This window comes from Urocitellus parryii, chromosome 7 (assembly GCF_045843805.1).
Source record: "Urocitellus parryii isolate mUroPar1 chromosome 7, mUroPar1.hap1, whole genome shotgun sequence".
Lineage (NCBI taxonomy): Eukaryota > Metazoa > Chordata > Mammalia > Rodentia > Sciuridae > Urocitellus > Urocitellus parryii.
The window spans coordinates 173526302-173545929 of NC_135537.1; the positions used below are offsets into that span (position 1 = coordinate 173526302).

Consider the following 19628-nt stretch of genomic DNA (forward strand, 5'->3'; position numbering starts at 1 on the left):
CTTTGTCTGATTCGATTCTCACAGTCCACGGATGTGGGTGTTGATGTCACTTCCCTATTTTACAATTGAGGAAATTGAGAGTCAGTTGAAAATGATTCTGGAGGGGTTTTGGTTAAAAAAAAAAAAAAATGGAAGAACCAGATGTAAGCTGGGGATTTTCAAACTCGAAAGCCCTTGTTCTCCACACCCCTCGCTCTCTGGCCGTCTCTATGCTTCTGTCACTGTGGATAGTGAAGAGTGCTCTCCATTGGAGTGTCAATCAACTCAGGTATTCTGATGTCATTGTCCTGCAACGAGTTTACCTTATTTGACTTCGTAAGTTTCTTTGCAACTTCGGGATCTACCCAGGACTTTATCCCTGGCTTGTGCCAGCTCTGTGGTGCTCAGTGACAATGCAGAGAAGAGGTGAGAGAGGAAGCAGAGCTCTGAAGACCCAGCTCTGCTTGGGTTCTCCCTGCCAAGCACCAAGAGGCACAGGCTCTCCAGAGCTGAGGAAAATCCCAGGCCCTTAGAAGCCTGTTCTCTTTGATCTGCTTCCTAGGCTAGCACTTCTCGGTTTGTTCTTTTTTACCTCACCAACAAAAGTATTTGAGCCAAACTCTTTTACAGTTTCAAAGCCCAGGGATGAACAATATCAGAGTCCGTTCCTATCTGGTCCCCAAAGACATGAAATCCTCCTTGCAAGAACCCATCTGTTATCTTAATCCTTCTTGGAGCAAAGCAAATGTAAATAAATATTATTCTAGGCTTAAGATTTAAAAACCTTCTCTTAGGTTTTCCAACTTGTGGCAGGTAGCCATGGAATGGGACAGGGCAAAAGAGAAAAAAGAGTTTTTATTTTACACCCATCATTAAGTCTAGCAATTGTTCACAGATCAACTTAGAAAACTGAAGGATACTGAGATAAGAGTGACTACATTTGACATTAAAAAGAAGCAAAAACCACAACAAACAAAATAAAAAAAACCCAACCCCCCCCCAAAAAAATACTCCTGTAACCAACGTCATATGTCATCTTGAGTATTCTGTGAAAAAAGAAAAAAAAAAAAAAAGATTGGAATGCCATTCTCCGCAAGGAGAAAGGGTACATCTTCCTAGGAACACAGAGTTGGCATTCTTACCTTGACATGTTCTCCTTGTTGGTGAAAACGTCATTCCTGCAGCCAGTTTGCATTTGGGACACGCTGCGGTGGCTGGAGCGTGACAGACTGCCTGGATAGGAAACAATACTCAGAATCGGGAGGTGACAGTGTGTTTCTGTGGCTGCTCTCTTGCTACGATGTAGATTTTTAACTTTGTCCTTACATCTTTCCCAATAGGCAAGAAGAGAAACCCTGGCCTTAAAATTCCAAAAGAAGCATTTGAACAACCTCAGACCAGTTCCACGTAAGTTGGCACAATTATTGTCTTAACTCAAGCATGGGGACTTAGCCTCCCAATGGGTTCACTTTGGGGATCGTGAGCCAGACCTTGGCCTTGGATGTAGGTGTTAGAAAGAGGAGTCCATTCAGGGGGAAGTCGTTTCCTGGCTGTTCTGAGACCTGAAATCATCACATTCCATCTACAATCAATGGTTAGCTTTGAAGTCAGTGCCTCAGATGATTGGTAGAGTCAGAATTGTGTGGCACAGGCGTTTGTCAGCCGAGATCCTACAGAAGCCCAGAGAGGTCCCCGGATGTGGACTGTCCTGCTTCCCCCCTGTAGATCTGAAAGAAGAGACACATCCCTGTGAGAGCCACTGCTGTAAAACACGGGTTGAGGCGGAAAGGTGGTATTTGATGAGGACCCACATCCTTGAGACCTAGATCCTGTCCCTTGTAAACAGCAGGCAAAATGAGGTAAAGGAACACTTCTTTATTAGCTAAGCCTTTGGCCCAAATCCCTAGGTGAGCTCAAGTCCTGGTGGAGCAGGATGCCCTCTCTGTGAGCCTTCTTTCTTTGTCTCTCTGTGTTAAGCATCATCAAGATGCTTAACTGTGGGGTGGGAAGGGTATGTCTCCTCTGGAAGTACAACCACCCCCATGACATCTGTAAGTCACGAATAGAAATTCCATGGCAAAAAAAAAAAAAAAATCATACCAGAACCACTGGAGAGACAGAGCAACTACAAAGAGAGTGCATCCGGGAGGAATGTTGAGGTTTTAACGCTTTTGCTCTGGTCTTCAAAGTGCCTCCTCTGTGAACGGTTTGCCCTGTGCTGTGATCCATCCTATTGGAAAGTGCGCCCCCTAGTGTTGGGATGCACTCATCAATGTGATCATGTCCCCTCAGGCTGCCAAGGTCAGGCAGCCACATGCAGAAAAATGTCACTGAAGAACCTCTATGGACAGAGTGAAATAAAGAGCTATACTCTTCAGGACCCTTTATGGTAGCCTGAAGGGTTAAGCTCGAGTGAGGATGTTGGTTTGTGAGGATCTGTAGGAGGAAGTTATCCCCATAACGATGTCTAGAATTTTTTTTTTTTTTGGAATGGGGTTCCTCTGAGCAGTTGGGCTCTCCCCTGAGGACTTGTAAATTGTGTAATTACTATTTTTTTCCCCTCTGACTAGTTTGGAGTCAAATATGTGTTCCATCTTGCCACTGTGGGAAGAACTTGGTGGGATATACTTTAAAAATATTTATTTTAAAATAATTGTGTGTAGATAAACAGAAGGTTGCAAAGGCATATATACGGAAGTCACATTTAACTTTGACCTAGACTGCACCAAAATCGCCCCATGTGAACATTTTACACAACTACAGTATGATGAAGCCATATTGGTGCAAACCACAGATATATTCAGTTCTAATGGCTTTACAAGTGCTCACTTATTTGTGTGGGTGTATACACGCGTACTTCTATGTAGTTGACTTGCGTAGCTTTGTGATCTTGTTATCTTTGTCAGTTTTGCTGGAGGTAACCACTATCATCATCAAGATGCTTAACTGTATGAACAATACAAGACTTGCATGTGACCCACTAAAAGTCATGCTTACCTCTTCCCCAGGGCACTTTACCACTGAAGTACATTCTCAGTCTTCTAATTTTATTTTGGACAGGGTCTCACTAAGTTGCTGAGGTGGGCCTCCAACTAGTGACCCTCCTGCCTCAGCCTCTCAAGTCACAGAGATTACAGGTGTGGCTCATTGCACCTGGCTAGAGACTTTATTTCATTCAACTTAATTTCCCTGAGATTGATTCAAGTTGCTGCATGTAGTGTATCAATAACTGTTCCACGGCATAGTTATACCACCGCTTATTTAACCCTTCAGCCTTTGAAGGAAATATGGATCGCTTCCAGTTTTTGACTATTATGAACAAAGTCATGACATTCCTGTGTAACTCCTTACATGAGAATAAATCTTCATTTCTCTTTTGGTTTATATGGTAAGGACGTTTTCCATTTTGAAAGACTTGCCCAACTATTTTCCAGAGTGATTGTAACATATTGTTTTCAACGATAATGTATGAATAATACACTTGCTCTGCAGAATTTGATATTAGCACCGTTTTTCATATCAGCTTTCCTGATGGGTAGTGATATGTCACTGTAGTTTGTTTTTAACTTTATTTATTTTTATGTTGTGCTGAGGATCGAACCCAGTGCCTCACATGTGCTAGGCAAGTGCTCTACCACTGAGTCACAACCCCAGCTCCACATTGTAGTTTTAATTTGAATTTCTCTAGTAGCTAGTTATATAGAATATGTCTTTAGGTGTTTATTTTCCATCCACGTACTTTCTTTGGTGAAATGTCTGGCATCTATCTTTTGCCTACTAACTAATAAGATTGCTTTTTATTGTTGACTATTGGCAATTACTTATATATTCTAGACATGAGAACTTTTTAAAGTATGTGATATGAAAATATTTTCTCCCCGTTTGTAATTTGTCTTTTTATCCTTTTAGCAGGATCAAAGAACAAAATTATTTATTTATTTATTCTAATTAGGTATGTAGGACAGCAGAATGCATTTTGATTCATTGCACACAAATGGAGGACAACTTTTCATTTCTCTGGTTGTACCCGATGTCGCGTCACCCCATATGTGCAGTCATACAAAAAAGGTTTTAATTTCTATGAAATCCAGTTTATAAGTTATTCCTCTTTACCAATCATGCTTTTGGTAACAAGCCTAAGAACCTTTACCTTGTCCCAGGTCCTGAAGATTTTTCTCTGTTCTTGTGTAGAAACTCTATAGTTTTACATTTAAGCCCCTGATCCATTTGCAGTTCATTTTTGTAAAAGTTACGAGGGTTAGGTTGAGCTTTATATTTTTGCCAATGGATTTCTACTCGTTTCAGTGGAAATCCCTCCTCTGTTGAGTTGCTTTTGCTCCTTTGTCTAATATCAATTAGGCATGCCTGCTTTGATCTATTTCTGGATCTCTGTTCTGTTCCATTGATTTATGTGTCTGTTCTTCTGCCAGCGTCACACTGTCTTGATTATTGCAGCTATATACTAAGTCCTAATATTGGGAAAAGCGATGCTTGCCACTTTGTTCTGATTTTCAAAGTTATGTTGGCTCTTCAAAGGCCTTTTCCCTTTTCATGTAACTTTTAGAATAAACTTGTCTTTGTCCACAAAAGAACTTGCTGACATTTTATTAGGAACTGAGTTTAACCTAGAGATCAAGTTAGGGATAAATGACACGTCTATTACATTGACCCTTCCAGTCCATGAACATGGTTAATTTTTCTCAATATTTAGTTTTTTAACAGTTTCTTTCATCAGAATTTTGTGATGATCCTCTTCATTATGACTTGTTCAGATTTCTATCTAAGTAGATTTCCTTGGAGCAATTGTAAGTGGCATTTAGTTTTTTTAATTTTGGTTTCTATCGTTCATTGTCAACATATAGAAGTGCAGTTAATTCTTCTGTGTTGATCTTATTTCCTGTGACTTTACTTTACTTTTATTCAGGTATTAGTTGCAGAAGTTTTTTGTGGGTCCCTAAGATTTTCTTTCTTTTTTTTAAAAAAATTTCTTTTTAGTTGTAGATGGACACAGTACCTTTATTTGTTTATTTTTATGCGGGGCCAGGGATCAAACCCAGTGCCTCACACACGCTAGGCAAGTGCTCTACCACTGAGCCACAACTCCAGCCCTGTCCCTAGGATTTTCTATGTAGATAATCATGGCATCTGTGAACAGAGTTTTATGTCCCCCTTCCTAGTCTCTAGTTTTTAAAACTTTTATTTTCTTGCCTTATCAAAGGGGCAAGGATGTCTAGTACTGTCAAGTACAATCGGTAAGACTCTACAACTAACCTTTGTTCCCCATCTTGTGGAAAAACATTTAGTCTTTTCTGCTTAAGTCCAGTGTTAACTGTATAGATCTTCTTGATGCTGTTTATGAGGTAGAAAAAGTCCTTTCTAGTCATAATATGCTGAGGATTTTTATTATAAATGGGTGTTGAATTTTGTTGGCTACTTTCCCTGTATCAGTTGATATGATCATAAGGTTTTTCCTCTTTGTCGTATTGATATGGGGATTATATTGATTAATTGGTGGCACATATATTATATTTTTATATATTGTTAGGTTTGATTTGCTAAAATTTTATTGAGGATTTTAACATCAGCATTTTGAGACATGTTGGTCTCTGGTGATTTATTTATTATTTCTTTTGTGCCTTGTTTTCTGATAAGATAGTAAGGCCCAAATAAAGTGGAATTGGTGAAAAGTATACCCTCTTATATTTTTCAGTGGTCCTTGGTAAAACTGGTGTTAAATCTTTGAATGCTAAAATTCTCCAGTGAAATCAGATTGCCTGTATATTTTCCTGGAACTTTTAAATTTCTCAATTTCTTTAATAGATACAAGGCTATTCAGATTATCTGTTTCATCAGGGCTGACTTTTGGTAGAATGTGTTTTTTGAGAAGTTGGTCTACTTCTAAGCAGTCAAATCTGTGAGAGCAAGTCGTAGTATTTTCTGATTGTCCTGTCAATGGTAGCAGGATCTGATGTGATATCCCATTTTTTCCCCTGATATTGGTCATTTATGTCTTTTTTTTGTCTTTGTCAATTTTGGTTGAGGTTTATCAATTTTGTTGATTTTTTTTTTTGAAGAATTGGCTTTGTTTTATTGTTTTTCTGTTTTCAATTTTATTACTTTCTGTTCTTATTTCCCATATTTTCTTTAATATATATTCTTTTATTAGGCTGTGGATGCAGCTCCATAGTAGAGATCTTGCCTAGCATGTGAGAACGCTGGGTTCAATCCCCAACACTGCAAAACAAAACAAAATAATATATATGTGTGTGTTGTGTGTGTATAAAACTATATATAGAAAAATATATAGAAAGCACTATGTATATATATAAAACATATTTTCTTACATCAATTGTCCGCTTTCTTTCTCTTTTGAGTTTTTATTCTTTGCCCTTTCCTAATGCATATTAATTTTGTATGTTTTATGAATTTTTGAAAGCCTTTCTTTTTTAATATTTATTTTTTTTAGTTGCAGATGGACACAATATCTTTATTTTATTTATTTATTTTTATGGGGTGCTGAGGATCAAACCCAGGGCCTCCCACATGTGAGGTGAGCGCTCTACCTCTGAGCCATAACCCCAGCTCCACCCACAAAAGCCTTCCTTGACATAAGCAAATGAATAGGAAACTAAGCAAGCATAAATGTAGCCTCTATTTTTTTTTTTCAATTGGTAGAATGTATTTTGAATACCCTTTTCTGCTTGGAGGTCAGAGCATCACTATAGTATTGGGGACTACACCATTTAAATTATAGTCTTCTTATTTAGCAGTGAGGTTTAGATTTGTGCTTCTAAAGAAGTAGCTTCCGCATTTTGTTACTTTCCTTGGCAATTTCTTGAGGTTGGCCTGGCGATACTTACCATTCATACCCCGTCTCCCTGTCCTAGGACAGAGCTCCACTCTCTATAGTCCAGTGTGTATGGTCTGTCTGCTTGAGCTCTTTCTTTGAGTTGCCAATGCCAATGTGTCTTTGACTTAGGTTTCTGAGCTCTTTGTTCACTTGATTGATAGTAACTAATCCTAAGTCAATTCTATGCTAGTCAGTATTATTTTATTAAACACTCACAAAAAGATCAGGATTTAAAAAAAAAAAAACACCTCATTTGACAAGCAAAACAACAGAACTGTGTAAGGGTCAGGTGTTTGTTTGGAATTGTTCAGCTAGCTTCATTGGGTAAGTGTTCAGGCTCTGCAGCCAGAATGCCTATGTTTATATTTGAGATCTAAACTTGACTAGTTAGTACCTTATGCAAGGTACCTAACTGCACTGAATTTTAATTTCCCTTTCTTAAAAATAAGAATAAACAATGGTGTGGTCGTCATGAAGATTAGATGTCATACTCCATATTAAATGTCTTGCCAATTGCCTGCTGCATTGTAGTTGCTCAGTGGAAAGTAGCTCCAAGTTGTTCATTGTTATGGTACAACTTCTAAGTGGAATCACTCAGGGATCTGGGATACTCAATCACGTGCACGTCAGACTGGGTAAAACTAAGGCAAATAATTTGCGGCTAGTGAGTGAGGATCCTTTACTTCTGTAGTTGAGGAGTCATGGAACAGCTCTGAATTCTAATGTCATTATCTCTTTGAAAGACCTTAAATTAATCTCTTTCAATGCCAGTTCTTTTCTTTGTCTTTTTTTTTTTAAGTTGGTGCATTATACTCGTACATAATGGTGGGATTTGTTTTTACAGATCTGTACATGTACACAATATCAATGTCATTTCTTCGCATTGAAATAGAGATAAAAATGTCAGAGTTGTAAAAGAGAAACTATTTTATGCAAATGGTTTAGCCCAGTGTCTGGGTCAAGTCAGTACTTAACAAGTTACATAAATGAATAATGATTGTAATAGTAATCAGTGAACTGATTATACCTATAGAATTACAAATAAATATTATAATAAACCAAAGTTGGTTTTTCATATAAAACACTAATACTGGGTGACCTTTGGAATACCTTTGGTCTTCTAGGGAAAGAATTTTGTAATAAGCTTGATTCTTTACCCAGAAAATTAAAATATGGAATAATTGACAGAGAACATCCACCCACAGTTTATGCCTACAAAATCTTAATGCCCCAGGCTAACTAATATACCCAGCCCTGGACAGAAAGAACACAGTGTCAACTAATCCAATCTGAGCTGTCAGTCTTGGCCCCATAGCCTGATGCTTTTGGCAGACTTGATGAACCCTAAGGCCTGAGGCTTGGGTGGATTAATCATTTTCATTAGAAGAGGCCTGGGTATTGGGAGCAGGTTCCTTGATTCAATCAGACTGAAATAAACGTTCTTTCTTCTTGTACAACCATTGTGGGAAAAAAAAAATGGTGAAATGTTGGATACGTTGGTGCCCTTGAATGAAATAAAAGGTGTGAAGCTACTCTATCTGTGTAACTGCACACATATGGCTTCTGTTTATTGGCTATTTACTGTACGCCAAGCATTCTGCTAAGCATTTGACTTGGACCATTCCCTGTAATACCCAGTCCTACTCCACAAGGTAGGCACGGTAATATCTCCATGTGAAAGGAGACACAGAGGCTCAAAGAAATGAAGTAATTTAAACCCTAATGTATTTTATTTTAAATCCCATACATTCACACTCCCGTGCTATTTTTCCTGACTCGTGAACTTCTACCTTCTTCCCAAAGGGAAAAACTCTCCAGTTGCATATAATTTGGAAAGAATGTCTTTGACTAAATATCTCATGTATCTTCTTTTCCCCTTTATCTCTCTCAGGCCACCTCGAGATTTAGACTCTAAGGCTTGCATTTCTATTGGAAATCAGGTGAGAAAAGTCATGCCTGTCAGCTAACACATTGATCATTTTAAGTATATACTTTCTGGATGACCAATGAAAAATTTATTGTTTATAGAATGCTGTCATGGATGCATCAAAAAAAGTTGGACATCGAAGGGAATTGGCTTGTTTTGCTTTTGCTATTTTGAATTGTGAATTGCAATCAGGCTATTGTGGTACTGATGAGGGTATTTTAAAAAATTTATTTATTTGTTCTAATCAGTTGTACGTGACAGCAGAATGCTCTTTGGTTCATTGTACACAAATGGAGCATAAATTTTCACTTCTCTGGTTGTATGCAAAGTAGGGTCACACCATTCATGCAATCATACATGTACCTAGGGTAATGATGTCCATCTCATTCCACCATCTTTTCTATCCCTATGCCCCCTCCCCTTTGGGCCATCCAGAGTTAATCCACTTATCCTAAGCCCCATCCCCCATTATGGATTAGCATTTACTTTTGTTGAGGGTATTTGAAGAGACTGGATGTTTTTCTTGGGAGGGTCAGTCTCAAAATGGCATAGATCTGGTTGCCATCAGCCAGTAGTAGGTTATAAAGATAATTAAGGGGGTGTGGCTTAAGAGCTGCAGTGTAGACAGCTTCCATAGAGCCACTGGAAAACTGAGTTGGGTGGAGTTGGGTCTCTGTGTTGTCTGTAATGAGCAGGTGGCTTTGGCTTCCTATAGAGACCTAAGCTTTTCCTGTTGCTCTTGGTGGCTTCTTGCTTTCTGTGGCTTGCTAGAAAAACTACGGCCAGGCAATAACCCCTTGAACACTGAGAAAAACCAGATGAATGAGGACAGCGTGGTCAGTGTCTAGTTCCTTTGTCACCTTCCTATTTTTCTCTCTCGCAGAACTTTGAGGTGAAGGCTGATGACCTGGAGTCTATAGTGGAACTGGGGCGAGGTGCGTACGGGGTGGTGGAGAAGATGCGGCACGTGCCCAGCGAGCAGATCATGGCGGTGAAGGTAGAGTTGATGTTCCCCGAATGTTTTGTGTCTGCAGTGTGTATGTTTGTTTGTCTCCACTGTAAACCAGCCCTTTTCATAGAAACAAAATGGTCTTCAATAGGGTGAAAAAAAAAAAAAAGATTCTTTGCAGGAAATAGTATTTTTCTCCAAATGTGTGTAAAATGCTTCTTTGGTATGTGTTGCATAGACATTTAATTTATTTTTTAACTAAGCCCCTCCACCACCATTTTTAATTTTTTTTTTTTTTTTTTTTTTTACACAATGATGAGGTCCCTGTCATACTTAAAGGAATTAGCAAATGCTTTCTTAGCCTCTTCTGATACTGGATCTGAACTAACATTTCTTTGATTATCTCGAAGTGCTGTTGTTGTTCTGTTGGTTTTTCCCGTCAGCATCCAAAGCAAGTTACACAATGCGCTTGGTTGCTATGATGCATGAATCTCTTTTATACTGTTTTGAGTTAAAGAATTGTCCCTGAACATCAAGAAACTGTATTTGAGAGAGAAAACATCTGTTTGTTGAAAAAAGGAGGGTAAATACATCTAGAGTAAATTTGCATCACTGTTGAGCTATGGACTGCAATCTGGATCAGTTGAGGTTTCTGGAAAGATTCTGGCCTTCTTAAGGAGTTGCCTTTTCTGCATAGTTAGTAACCGGGCCCTTATCGGGAATGGCAAGAGACATGGAGCTCTTTCCTGTTAGAGAATGGAGGCCACCTCATGAAGACCTAGTGTTACGGTAACTCTGCTGTCAGTTAAAGACACAGTCACCTTTCTGGAAGGCAATATTTGGGGGTGTGACAGGTTTGCCTTCTTTCAGAAGCACCGGGTTGGGTTAAGTGGTTTCTCTGTTTCTGTTTGATTCCTCCTCTTCTTGTAGTTCTCTGACAGTTGCACTTGATTCCAAATACAGTTGGTTCTCCCTGTGTGTGGGTACCACACCTCTGGATTCAATTAATTATGGATCAAAAACATTTGAAAAAAATTGCACTGAAGATGTACAGGCTTTTCCCTCATCCTTATTCCTTAAACAATACAATGTAACAATTGTTTACATACATTTATTTTGTATGAAATGTTAAAGGCAATCTAGGAATGATTTAAGGTGTATGAGATGATATGTAGAGATCATATACAAATGCCACATTGTTTTATGTTAGAGACTTGGGCCTCCTCGGGCTTGGTAATACAAGGGCAGCTGGTCCTGGAACCAATCCCCCAGGGATATGGAGGGCTAACTATAGCTACTGTACTCCTTCATGTTCCCAAAGAGGGGCTTTTGGCTTTTTACCCCTGAGGATCACACATAAGCAGTAAAGTACCTTCACACTAACCTGATATAGTCCTGTAAATCAGATTACTTTTATACCTTAGAAATACAGTTTTAAACATCTTCCTATTCTCTGAAATATTCAGTTAGTTTGCCTCTTTTGTTTAAGAAATCAAATGATGAACAATCTTCCTTACTTTTTTTTTTTTAAAGAGAGAGAGAGAGAGAGAGAGAGAGAGAATTTTAATATTTATTTTTTAGTTCTCAGCGGACACAACATCTTTGTTGGTATGTGGTACTGAGGATCGAACCCAGGCCGCACGCATGCCAGGCGAGCGCGCTACCGCTTGAGCCCCAGCCCCAGCCCTCTTCCTTACTTCTTATGGATTATAAATGGCCGGTCACTCAGGGTGGATATGTGCTAGCAGTGGTTTCAGCTGATTTCAGGAATGGGCTCCTCAGCTCCCTGCCTGCCTGACTGACTCAGCTCAGAGAAGTCACCCTAAGTTTTCCATGCCTTCCCATCTAGCGGATCCGGGCCACGGTAAACAGCCAGGAGCAGAAAAGGCTACTGATGGACCTGGACGTTTCCATGAGGACGGTGGACTGTCCATTCACCGTCACCTTTTACGGAGCCCTCTTCCGGGAGGTAGGTGATCCTTGGATTCAAAGTCCAAGAAAGATAACGACTTACGTTTTCTCCCCTGGCTCTCGTGCCCAGGCTGCCTGTGTTGCTTTTTGGAGCTGATCTTGCTCATTTACAAATCCCTTTGAGATCTTGAAGGGGAACTGTACCTTTTCCTCTTCAGGACAAGGTGTTGACCATTTCTTCTCTCCCCCTTTTCCACCCTCCTTGACCTTCCCTGGATGGACTGATCTCCAGGGTGATGTGTGGATCTGCATGGAGCTCATGGACACGTCGCTAGATAAGTTCTACAAACAAGTGATCGATAAAGGCCAAACAATTCCAGAGGACATCTTAGGCAAGATAGCGGTTTCTGTGAGTACATCCTGAACCTTATTGCAAGGAGAACATACAAAGTCTAGGCTTCAAGGGTCTTTGGGTCCCCTGTATGAGGAACCAGTTCCTTTACCATCATGACCATCCCACACGTGTCTGCTGGATGCGTGCCTCCATGGGTGGGTGGGTAATTAAGTGCTTTCCATCCTGAGCCCTGCGTCCAAGATGTTACCACTGATTTGGTTTAGCAAATTCTACACTCAATACTCTGATCAGGGCAGCCATCTGTTATGACTGCATTCCACCCAGCTCTATATTCTGATATCTATTTTTTATTTTCAGTTTTCATTTGTAGATTTTTAAATGTTTTCTTAAAACTCATATTCATAAAAAGAAGCAGCAGAAAAAGATAGAAGAGACTGTTTGTTACCTTAATGGCTACTGAGATTCATGAGGGTAGAGAAAAAAGAAAATGCTTGAGGCCAAACAGAAAAAAGAGATGAGTGAGACATCTCTAATGTTAGCCCTCTCTGGTGAGTGGAGCCCAGTTTGTGTAACTTGCTGTTCCTACACATCTTGGGTAGAACCACCACTATTTGGGAAGATACCTTACCCTGTGACCTTTAGGCAGGGATAATAAACCTGAATTCAGTTCCTTTCCAGTGATGGGGTCAATAGTTCTACTTTGTGTTTCTCTTACAGATTGTAAAAGCTTTAGAACATTTACACAGTAAACTCTCTGTCATTCATCGAGGTAAGCATCCACACAGCTTCCTTAGCTATTCCTTTTAATAAGTTCATTTCTTTGGCTTGCAGTCTTCCTCTTCACTTTCCCCTCCCCTGTAAAGATGGCAGTGGAATTGAGCCAGGTAATTGTTTGGGAATTGCATAACAGTTAGCTTTTTTGTGACTGTAACAAAACACCTGATCATAATCAACTTATAGATAGGAAAGGTTTATTTTAGTGCACAGTTTTGGAGGGTTTAGTCCATGGTCAATTGGCCCCATTACTTTTTGGCTTATAGTGCAGCCACATATCATGGTGAGAATGTGTGGCAGAGGAAGCCCATTCACACTGTGTCTGGGAATGAAAGGGAGGAAGAGACCGAGGTCTCATGTCCCCTTTGAGAGCACACTCCCAAAGACCTAAAACTTCCCATGAGACCCCATTTCTTAAAGTTTCTACCACTTCACAGTAGTGCCAAACTGAACATAGCCTTCATCACTCAGGGGACGCTTCAGGTCCAAACTACAACAGTATATATACATATATATATATATATTTAATCTTGGTTGAGGGGATAAGAAGACCTGGGCTTTATATTACAACTAAATTGAATATAAAATACCTGTTACCAAGCTAAGGGATCGTGGGGAATTTCAGAGATGATAAAAATTCATCTTGTACTCACCATCATGCAGAAGCTTGTTCCCAAAGCATAATGGACAAATGAATGACATTCTACATTTCAACAAGATCCCCAGGGGATTCTTGAGCACATCGAAGTGAGGAAACCTCTGGAATAAATCTGAGCCCCTTCCGTCTGCAGGAGGCAGGAGAAAATGATCTGGTTTTTCTTTTCTCCATTCTTCTCTTCCTTTTTCTTGGCTTATTATCTCTTCATTCATTCATGCACCCACAATATATCCACTCATTTACCTTTATCCATCCATTCATCTATCCATTTAGCTCTTATAATCATATTGAAAGCATTATTTAAAGACAACACTATAATCAATGCCCTGAAACGTATCTCTGAAAATATATTTTTTGTCACAAAATTATCAATAAGAAATTAGAATATCTATACACAAATAAAAGAGTTTTGGAAAAGGAAATTGTCTTAGAAATAGAAAAATACCAAATATGGAAGTAGATCTGCAGAGTGTAAAATGAGTCATTGATTATTACTGGGAGTCCATGGTGAGGAAAAACTTCTTGGAAGAGGTCAGCTAAGTCACGTCTTTGAGAAAGTTAATGGAAAGTATTGATAGCGAATAGGGCTTTGTGGTTTGGATCATTCTTAAGCCATGTGCCTGGAAAGGACAATGTGCCTATTATTATTACTAAATTGGTAGTATTAAAAATTGAAAAAAAAATGGGAGGTTGGAAGACCAGAAGAAGAAATTGGGATGGAGTATAGATAGGAAAAACAATGTGGATTTCTCAGGAATGTGAAATTGATTTTTAACAGCTTACTTCCAAATTATGAGATATTTAATTCTTATTCGAGGATAGAAAGGTTTAAAAAAATAACAAAATGAAATTTGTGTTGTCAGCCAGTTTAAGAGAAAAAATGATATAGGATAATTTTTAGAGCTTTTTGAATGACTTTTTTTCCTTCTTATTCTATGTCCTCTGTGAACAATGTCACAAAGGGAAAAAGGAGCTAATTGCTAATTTCATTACCCAGAGACAGCAGTGCTCATCTGCTGGGGTATGTGAGTGGGTGGGTTCCATTTAAATCTGTTTAGGAATGCCCCTTCTGTGACCTGCCCTGCGCTCTGATGTGCCTGGGTTTATTTTTTTTTTATTTTTATTTTTACTTTTCTTTGTCCTGGGAAATTGAACCCAGGGGTGTTTAACCACTGAGCCCCATCCCCAGCCCTTTTTTGTGTTTTATTCAGAGATAGGGTCTCACTGAGTTGCTTAGTGCCTCCCTGTTGCTGAGACTGGCTTTGAACTTGTGATCCTCCAGCCTCAGGCTGCTGAGCTGCTGGGATGAGAGGTGTGTGCCACGGCGCCTGGCTCAGTAATAATTTTTTTTTTTTTTTTTTAATTCTGTTTCTTTCTTTTTTTTTTTTTATTGGTCGTTCATAACATTACATAGTTCTTAATACATCATATTACACGGTTTGATTCAAGTGGATTATGAACTCCCCCTTTTACCCCGTATACAGATTGCTGTATCACATCAGTTACCCTTCCATTGATTGACATATTGCCTTTCTAGTGTCTGATGTATTCTGCTGTCTGTCCTATTGTCTACTATCCCCCCGAACATCAGACAATGAAGACAAAGTAATAATTTTTAAAGTGTTTGCCAATGTGACTGGAAATGAAGATGATAAATAAATAGAGGAAAACAGTTCTCTCCACCTGGGGTTTTACAAACCTACAGGACACAGACAAAACATGCAGAATAAGAATCACGTTGAAAGCCACAAGCAGCATGTAGCCGTGAGTCAGGGGTGACATTTGTTTTTGAGTTGGGCAACTCAGGGAACAACGGAAGGTGAAGGACTAACGGGGATCTCAGGCCCTCTGGTGGCAGAGACGAAGATCTTCCGAGCAGGCTGGAATGATGGTGTGCCGGTTACTCTTTGCTTTCAGACGTCAAGCCCTCTAACGTGCTGATTAATGCCCTGGGCCAAGTGAAGATGTGTGACTTCGGAATCAGCGGCTACCTGGTGGACTCTGTTGCTAAAACAATTGACGCCGGTTGCAAGCCATACATGGCCGTAAGTCTGGCGGCAGGGGTGGCATCGGAGAACTGAACAGCCTGCAAAATCAGGCTGGGGGAGTGGGAAATGGATGGCTGCAGGGGTAGGTTGAAATGTGCCCGAGACTCGAGAAGTAGTCTGCATCGTTTTGTTTTCTTAAATATTTCCTCTCGGAACTCCTTAGTCACTTGCTTCATAGAATGTCTTTGTTCTTGTGGGCTCCAATAGCAAAATGCCACCAACTAGATAATATTGATAACATCAGAGACAAGTTCTCAGAGTTTAGGGCACTAAGTCCAAAATCAGGGTGCTGGCAGATGCGGTCTCTGGTGAGGGCTTGCTTTTCTGATTCATAAATGGCACTTTCTGGCTGAGTCCTCACCTGGTGGAAGGGGTAAGGGATCTCTCCGGGGCTTTTTGAATAAGAGTACTAACTCCTTTCATGGAGTCTGCCCCCTGAAGACCTCATCACCAATTATTTGTGTCTCACAGGTGATTAGGTTTCAATGTGTGGGTTTTACAGGGGCAGGTACAGAAACATTCAGACCGTAGCATATATATTCCTTTTAAAAATCAGGTAAACACACGTAAGGAATACACACAGCCTGCACGGTTTCCTACCCTGAGTTGCAGGTGAGTGTCTCCTTGTTGGCTGAGGACAGATTAGTAAGTAGAACTTAAGTGATGCCCACACAGCTGGGTTAGTCGTGAGAGAACCTCACAGCTCTGAAGATTCATCGCCATTAGCAGAGACATTGGGGCTCCATTTATGATATTGTGTTTGGAATTGAAAAGCTCCCTGTCCGTGTTCAGCTAAAGGTTGCCAGGGTCTACTAGCACTGGACAGTCGCAGCCTAGTGACTCTTGTGGATTCTTTTTTAATCGGTTCTAGACGGTTGGCATTTTTAACAAGGATAATTTTAGATGGGCAGAGTAGCTTGATAATGCATGCCCCGTTTCTTAAGGCAAAATTAAAATTTGTTGTGAAGGTACTTTGATCCAGGACGGTCTCAAAGAAAGGACTAGCAGAAGAAGGGAAACTCCACCACGGAGACATGGCTATTCGCTGTGGTGACCGAGTCTTTGGGGCCTGGGAGTCATGTTAAAGCTTAAAGCAACTCACTTGGCAGCTTCGACCATCCCTACTCTGAGTCTTAGTTGAGCTGTGAATGTTGTCTCCAAGGTCTTTCCAGTTTCTCAGTTGTCTGTCTTCTTTGCAGCCTGAAAGAATAAACCCAGAGCTCAACCAGAAGGGATACAGCGTGAAGTCTGACATTTGGAGTCTGGGCATCACCATGGTAGCGTATGACAATTGTCCTGGGCTGTGGAGGTTCTGAGCCTGCCACAGGAATGGGGTGCGCTTTGGGACTGAGAAGCAAAAGCCCTGCATGATGTTCTTGAGCATCCTTTTTTGACTGATGTGGCAGGTGGTTTTCGAGTGACAATTATTTGCAGTTTGGTGTACTGGGAATACTTAACTGGGTTTGGGCAAAATGATTTTTCTCTTTGTTCTGCCTCTTCCTAGTTGTATGCCTTTGAGTAACTGGTAGTCCCATGAACTGTCTTTCTGTCCTCATCTGTAAAGCAAGAGGGCCTGACTAGAGTCCTGGTACCTTCAGTCAAATGATTCTAGTCAAAGCAAGATGCTTAGGATACACAGAGTGCTGATGTGTGTGGGCCCTGCTTGGGCTGTTTCCCAGGTCACGGGCTGTAGGAGTCTTGGCTGTTGAGGTCAGGTGTGTCCTAAAGACATGTTAACAAACAGTAAAATGTGCTCAGGCACAGCCCTGCAGTTACGTGATCAGTGTCACATTAGTAACTGGTGATCATAAATTTTCAGTGTTATCACCGAGGCCTGGAATTATCCACTGTGGTCCTGGCTCCTTTCCAGGCACAGCAGCTGATTAAATCCTGTAAGTTATTTTACGTCCCTGCCCAGAAACCATGTGATCCTGTAACAGCAAAGTGGCTTTTACCCAAGTCCAAAAAAAGATCACTTACTGGGTCCTGGGTTACTTTTTTTTTTTTTCTCTCATTTTGCCAAGGGACCTGCAGGTGGCAGCAGAGTTACAGTTCTGCTCTAGAAAATCCTTGTTTTCGTCAGCTTTTTTGGTTGCTGTGACCAAAGACCTGACAAGAACAACAACCTACGGGAGGAAAAGATTATTTGTGGCTCACAGTTGCAGAGATCTCAGTCCACAGGCCCGTCCCATACCTGTGAGCCCAAATATGAGGCAGAACATCATGGAGACAGGGTATGGAGGAGGAAGGTAGCTCGGGACATGGCAATCAGGCAGCAGAGAGAAAGCTCTGCTTGCCAGGGACAAAGAATAAACCCAGTGACCCACCTCCTACAGCTACACCGCACCTGCCCACAGTTACCACCCAGTGAATCCATGTCAGTGGAAGAATCCGTTGCTTAGGTCACAACTTTCATAATCTAACCCTGTCACCTCTGAATGCTCTTGCCTTGTCTAACACATGACCTTTGAGGGGGTAGCTCATATCTAAACCACAACAGTCCTAAAGTTTAATATTGTGGCTTATAATTGTTATAAAGTAGCCCAGTGGGTTTTGCTGAAGGACCAGTTTTAGGTAGGTTTCAGTGACTGTCTCTAGTCAGATAATATTTAAAAACCTCTAGCTCTAGGAATATGGTGGTGGGAGGGGATTGCCAAAAAACAGCTTACTAATTTGTTTTTATCCCCAAATTATACATGAACTTCACCTTTGTGTTTCCCTCTCACTCTCCTGGAGAGGAACATGGCTGATTCCCGGAGGCATCTCTATTGACACGGCTTCCTCTCCCTTGCAGATTGAACTGGCCATCCTCCGGTTTCCCTACGATTCCTGGGGGACCCCATTTCAGCAGCTCAAACAGGTGGTAGAGGAGCCGTCGCCACAGCTGCCCGCAGACAAGTTCTCCTCACAGTTTGTTGACTTTACCTCACAGTGGTAAGACAGCCCCGTCTCCCCGCTGCCAGGGCTGAGGACGGTGGTGCGTTCTCATGACTTCCCTCCACGGGGATTGGTCCATTCTGCATACATTCATTCTGGAAGCATCTACGGAGTCTGCCCTCCATGCTTGAGAATAAGATGCCAACATCACAATCCTGGCCCTCCCTGAGCTCCACCAAGTCAAGTAGGGGAGTCTCATGAGTCAACTGTTGTAGGGCAGTATCACAGTAGGGCAGGTCCAGGGGTGGAGAGATGCTTAGGGTATTCGGAGAAGTCAGAGGGAAGGCATCAGGACAGAGTTTTCTGGAGGAGATGAATCCTGAACTGAGCCCCTGGGAGGTATTCTCCAAGTAGAAGGCGGAGTAGGGGAGGGAAGGGATTCTAAAGAGAAGGAATATCACACACGATGTCCACAAGCAAGAAACTCCCTTATGGAAGCTGTGAGCAATTTGATGTTGTTCAGAGCACAAAGAGAAACGTGGTGAGAATTCCTGGGAGCCCAGGGATGGGGGACAGAGGCAGAGATCTCCTTGGAAGAGACAGTGGTGGTTCAAGGGTGTTGCTGAGCTACCTAGAAGTGTGCAGAATCTTGGCTTCTACAGAATGCTTGCTCACTGCAGAAGTACTCACCCAGGAGGGCGCAGCAGACGATGTTGGGGGATCTGGGAATAGAACCCAAAGAAAGCTGGATTCAAAGAAAGTTGTCTTAGAAAGAGGGAAAGAACCACATTAAGGTGGTCAAGTTTAGTTTTCCATGGAAATTGCCGGTGCCATCAAGGAAAGTAAGAAGGGGGATGGTATTCTCCAGACAATCCAGTGATTCCTATCTGCGGTCTAGCCAGAATGCCCAAGGTCACGTGATAATGACCCCTGCACAGAGGACTTCCAAGGTCAAGCACATAACAGAACCAAGTTAGTTTATCTGGGCATCCTGAGAAAGCGGCCGAGAACTGGGAGGAAGGAGAGAGTCAGAGCTGGTGGCCGTGGCAGCCGTGCCTCCTGGTGAGGAGCAGGTTCTGACCACTCCCTGCCATGGAGGGGCCTGGAGCTCTGTAGATTCCGAAGGGCACAGGGAAGTCGAAGCGACCTCTTCCTCACAGCATTATCCCTCGGCCTTCTTGCTCTTTGGAAGGAGCGTTGTGAATACAGCTTTTATTGGGAAACACGATGACACGAGAAAGGCTCTTGTCGCTTGTGAAACTAAGGCCTGTTGGACTTCTTCTGGTCCCAGGCCACTCTC

General features: G+C 41.3%; 1 protein-coding gene across 3 annotated transcripts in view; it reads left to right on the forward strand.

Moving 5' to 3' along the window:
- The window catches only part of Map2k6 (mitogen-activated protein kinase kinase 6), a 100231-nt gene that overhangs the window by 68911 nt on the left and 11692 nt on the right, over nucleotides 1-19628 (forward strand). For all 3 annotated transcript variants that reach the window (XM_026401349.2, XM_077801161.1, XM_026401352.2), the window contains exons 2-10: nucleotides 1320-1386; nucleotides 8721-8769; nucleotides 9640-9753; nucleotides 11555-11674; nucleotides 11909-12025; nucleotides 12689-12740; nucleotides 15321-15448; nucleotides 16651-16728; nucleotides 18246-18385. In XM_026401349.2, coding sequence (XP_026257134.1) covers nucleotides 1320-1386; nucleotides 8721-8769; nucleotides 9640-9753; nucleotides 11555-11674; nucleotides 11909-12025; nucleotides 12689-12740; nucleotides 15321-15448; nucleotides 16651-16728; nucleotides 18246-18385 — 865 coding nt within the window. The remainder of the gene's footprint in view (nucleotides 1-1319; nucleotides 1387-8720; nucleotides 8770-9639; nucleotides 9754-11554; nucleotides 11675-11908; nucleotides 12026-12688; nucleotides 12741-15320; nucleotides 15449-16650; nucleotides 16729-18245; nucleotides 18386-19628) is intronic.